This window comes from Arachis stenosperma, chromosome 5 (genome assembly GCF_014773155.1).
Source record: "Arachis stenosperma cultivar V10309 chromosome 5, arast.V10309.gnm1.PFL2, whole genome shotgun sequence".
Taxonomy (NCBI): Eukaryota; Viridiplantae; Streptophyta; class Magnoliopsida; order Fabales; family Fabaceae; genus Arachis; species Arachis stenosperma.
Window position 1 is genome coordinate 59,182,646 of NC_080381.1, and position 5,028 is coordinate 59,187,673.

Consider the following 5,028-nt stretch of genomic DNA (forward strand, 5'->3'; position numbering starts at 1 on the left):
CAATCTTTGCATTCTAAACCCTGAAATTTACTTAACAAACATATCAAGGCATCGAATGGAATTAAAATGAATTAGATATAGCAATTTTAGGGCCTAAAAAGCATGTTTTCATTCTTAAGCACAAATTAGGATAAAATCTATGTGAGATAAGTTGATAAAATCTCCTGAATTTAACACAAGATAAATTACAAAATTGGGGTTCATCAAACCTCCCCACACTTAAACTAAGCATGTCCACATGCTAAACCATGAAAGACTAGAAATAGGGTACGAACATTTATTCAATGCAAATAAACTATATACACCTATCTACATGCATGCAACTAAATGTAAAATGATTCTACCTACTAGGTTAAAAGTAAATCAATCTCCAAAAATGTATATGAACAAGTAGGGCTAAGTTAATATGATGATTCATGAATCCCACAAATTCAAATATCAAAAATGAAGTATAAACAAACTTGCAAAAATAAAGCTCGTGAAAGTAGGGAATAATGAATTGAGCATCGAACCCTCACCGGACGTGTATCTGCTCTAGTTGCTCAAGTGTATAGGGTTGATTCACACAATTCTCCCCTAATCATGCATACAAATTAACAATCAACAATTATTCAATGCATGCATACAAATATCACGAGGACTTTTTCGTAGGTTGTAATGGGGCTAGGGTCAAGGTAAGGTTATATATGGTTAAGTGAGCTTAAAATTTGAATCTTTGATTAACCTGAGTGTTCATACCCTGGGTCGAGCTATACGGTTCGGGTTGGACGAAGAATAAAACGACCAACCTCTTGTAAGGTTGGCTCGTCACCGACCTCTTCCCAAAGAGCTCGGCCAAATCACCATAGAGGCTCAAAATAGGCCCAAAACAGAAGGACACAACCCACCTAAAGGCGGCTGGCCGAAAGATGAGTGATCTCACCCACAAAAGATAAAGATAAGATAACTAACTTATCCTAAAGGAAGATCACCAAAATACTATTATAAATACACTGGAACACCCAGGTATAACTCATACTCAAATTCTACATAAAAACCTACTTAAAGCCCGTGCTGACTTAAGCTTCAGAGTCTCTTACAGGTACCACTGCCCTCTGGTGATCGAGGACAAGCAGCATCTCAAGCTCCAACAAGTCAGACACGGCAGCTCTGATCACGCCAGAAGATCTCGTCAGAGATCGAACTCACCTTTTTAGGTAACCCTCGGAACATTGGCGCCGTTGCTGGAGAACTTGGAAGTCATCCCATCGACATGGCAAACAACCCTGCCAACGACCACAACTCTGGTCTGGAGGAAGGAACACCGCTGAAGAACATGGATGCTACCCCAAGGGATACACCCCCAATCCTAGGGAGACAAGCAGACTCAAACTACAGAAATTTTAGACACCATTCGTGAACAGTAGGATCGCCTCACACAGCTCGAACAAGAAGCCGAATGCCAACACGAAGCCAAGAGAGATCTCTGACGAGAAACAAGACGGCGTCGAGAGCTGGAAGATAAATTCTCCAAGCTCGAAGTCGATCTCAAAGCTAGAACTGCTCGGACCAACTGTGAAAATAGCCCCCACAAGGACCAAGACTCATTCACAAAAGAAATCATGAAAGCTAAAGTCCCAAAAGACTTCAAAGCCCCAGATATGACCCCATACGATGGTACAACCAACCCAAGTCATTTCCTCAGCAACTTTAGGAGCTGCATGTACCTCACAAATGCTTCAGACGCAACCCGTTGCAAAGCCTTCCCGACCACCTTGACTAAGACGACAATAAAGTGGTTTGACAGCTTGCTGCTAAGGCCAATAACAAGTTTCAATGACCTCGCCAAAAAGTTCTTAGCCAGATTCTCCATCCAGAAAGACAAAACCAAGAACGCTCCAAGCCTGCTAGGGATTAAGCAAGGAGATCGGGAAAGCCTCCGCAGCTACATGGAGAGATTCAATAAAGCGTGCCTTGACATACAAAAGCTTTCTACAAAAGCAGCAATTATGGGACTCATCAACGGTTTACGGGAAGGACCCTTTAGGCACTCCATATCAAATAAACACCCAACATCCCTGAACGAGGTACAAGAATGGGCGGAAAAGTACATTAATATGGAGGAGAACTCCCGATTAGGAGAAACCTTGGAGACCAGATTCTCCCACCCACCTCGGAACAAGGATAAAGAGTCCAGGAAAAAATAAGACTAACCTACTGAGAAACCCAGAAAGTACCACAACTATAGTCCTCTTCGAATGTTCCTTGTGGATGTTTACCGAGAAATATGCAACACTGAGAAGATCCTACCCCCTCGCCCGATTAAACACAAGAGAGGGGAAAGTCGGACGGAGTATTGTGAATACCACCGAATCTACGGGTATTCTACCAATGAGTGCTACGACTTGAAGAATGTCATCAAAAAATTGGCACGAGAAGGGAGACTAGATCGGTTCTTAGCCAATAGAGCGGATGAACCAAAAAAGAGAAGAAAGGATGAGGAGGTCGGACAAATTGAACGTCACCCTCACACCCTTGAGAGTCATATTCACATGATAAATGGAGGTTTCGCAGGAGGTGGGATCTCTAAGTCATCCAACAAAAGACACATTAAAGAAGTGTACGTATCATGTCGGAGAAGGGAACAGGTCACCCGACCTCCCCGCTATTACCTTCACTAAAGAGGACGCCGCAAGCATCATCCCGAGCATGATGACCCCGTGGTAATTACCATCATATTTGCCAACGCCAATCTCCACTGGACATTGGTAGACCAAGGAAGCTCCACGGATATCCTATTCAAATCCGCTTTCGACAAGCTCGACCTACAAGAGAAAGAGCTCAGAGCATATCCAAATAGCTTATTCGGGCTCGGAGACGCCCCCATCCAGCCACTTTCGTATATCCCACAACACACAATATTTGGAAAAGGAACACGGTCTAGAACGCTGAGCATAGACTATATCGTAGTCGACGTGAGCTCCACATACAACGCCCTCATAGGTCGGACAACACTAAATCAACTTGCCGTGGTGGTTTCTACTCCACACCTATGCATGAAATTTCCGACTCTAGAAGGGATCGCCACCATAAAGGGAGACCAAAAACTCATGTGACGCTGTTACAATGAAAGTCTGAACCTCAAAGGCAACCCCAGAGGAAAAGAAACTAATACTATAGAACTAGGGGGAATCTGAGCTCGCGAAGAACTCTGCCCTCAACCAGAAGGTGAGACTGAAGAAATTCAAATTGGAGACACTCAAAACAAAACAACAAACATATGGGCAAATTTAAAAGGAGACCTAAAGGAACTGCTAACAAAGCTCCAAAAGGATAATTCCGACCTCTTTGCATGGAAGGCTGTGGACATGCCTGGCATCGATCCAGGACTAATGTGCCATAAACTGGCAGTATACCCTGGATCTCAGCCAGTACAACAAAAACAAAGGAAACTTGGCCCAAAGAAATCGCAAGCAGTCGAGGAACAGGTACAGGCCTTGTTAGAGGTAGGGTTCATAAGGGAGGTAAAGTACCCATTATGGCTAGCCAATGTCGTACTGGTCAAAAAGTCAAATGGGAAGTGGCGGATATCCACTGATTACACTGACCTTAACAAAGCCTTCCCAAAAGATGCCTACCCACTCCCAAATATAGATACACTAGTCGATGCTTCATCGGGATACAAGTACTTCTCCTTCATGGACGCTTACTCGGGATACAACCAAATCCTGATGTATCAACCCGACCAGGAAAAAACCTCATTCCAAACCCCAAGAGCAAACTACTGCTATGTAGTCATGTCCTTCGGACTCAAGAACACTGGGGCTACATACCAAAGATTGATGAACAAAGTTTTCGCCAATCACATCGGGAAGCTGATGGAAGTTTATGTAGACAACATGCTGGTAAAGACATAGAAAGAGGAGATGTTGTTATCCGACCTCACCGAAGTGTTCAACACCATAAGAAAGCATGGGATGAGGCTTAAACCTGCAAAATGCACTTTTGCGGTAGAAGCTGGAAAATTCTTGGGCTTCATGCTCACCCAAAGGGGGATCGAAGCAAACCTGTATAAATGCCAGGCCATGCTTGGCATGAAAAGCCCGAACTGTGTCGAAGAGGTCCAGCTGCTCAACGGAAGACTAGCAGCTCTATCTAGATTCCTAGCTGGATCGGCCTTAAAATCTCTCCCTTTCTACGCAACACAAAGGAAAGGGAAGAGGTTTGAATGGACCCCAGAATATGAACAAGCCTTCCAAGACTTCAAGACATTCCTGGGGCAACCACCCATCCTAACCCGACCCAAGGAAGGTGAAGAATTAGTTCTATACCTCGCTGTAGGAAGTTGGGCGATAGCTTCAGCACTAGTCAAAGAAGACAAAAACGGGCAACAACCTATCTATTTTATCAGTAAGGCTCTGCAAGGGGCTGAACTAAACTATCAAAAGATAGAAAAGCTTGTCTATGCTCTTATACTCACTTCTCGACGACTCCGACCATACTTTCAGGCCCATACCATCAGAATACAGAACCAACATACCTATAAAAAGTATTCTACAGAAAACAGACTTAGCTGGAAGAATCCTACAATGGGCAGTCGAGTTGTCCGAGTTTGACCTCAAGTATAAAGCCCGGACAGCCATTAAATCCTAATACTTGGCCGATTTCATCGCAGACTACACCCACACCACAGGTACCCCCACAGAATGGAACCTTTATGTTGACGGCTCTTCAAAAAAAGCCGGGAGTGGAGTCGGAGTAATCTTAGAAAATAGAAGGGAGCTATCAGGCTAAGGATCCCACCATTTTCAAAAGTCGGAGCTCAGAAGCTTGCCATTTTCAGCGACTCACAGGTAGTCACCTCGCAAATAGAAGGGAGTGGTGCACGAAATTGTGATCACTACTTTTCACAACTCAAATAATCCCCGGTAATGAATCCAAAAACTTGGCGTTCAATACCATGGCATAAACACAACTTCGCACAACTAACCAGCAAGTGCACTGGGTCGTCTAAGTAATAAACCTTACGCGAGTAAGGGTCGATCCCAC

The 5,028-nt window shown here is 44.0% G+C and overlaps 1 protein-coding gene across 1 annotated transcript; it reads left to right on the forward strand.

Annotated features, from left to right (window-relative positions):
• Positions 1 to 1,601: 1,601 nt before the first annotated feature.
• LOC130980826 (uncharacterized) lies at positions 1,602 to 2,186 on the forward strand. Its single transcript, XM_057904467.1, has one exon. The coding sequence runs from the start codon at positions 1,602 to 1,604 to the stop codon at positions 2,184 to 2,186; it is 585 nt and encodes a 194-aa protein (XP_057760450.1).
• Positions 2,187 to 5,028: the final 2,842 nt, after the last annotated feature.

What these genes read in the sequence shown, in the direction of transcription:
- LOC130980826 (XM_057904467.1), top strand. Translation starts at nt 1,602, where the DNA reads ATGAAAGCTAAAGTCCCAAAAGACTTCAAAGCCCCAGATATGACCCCA.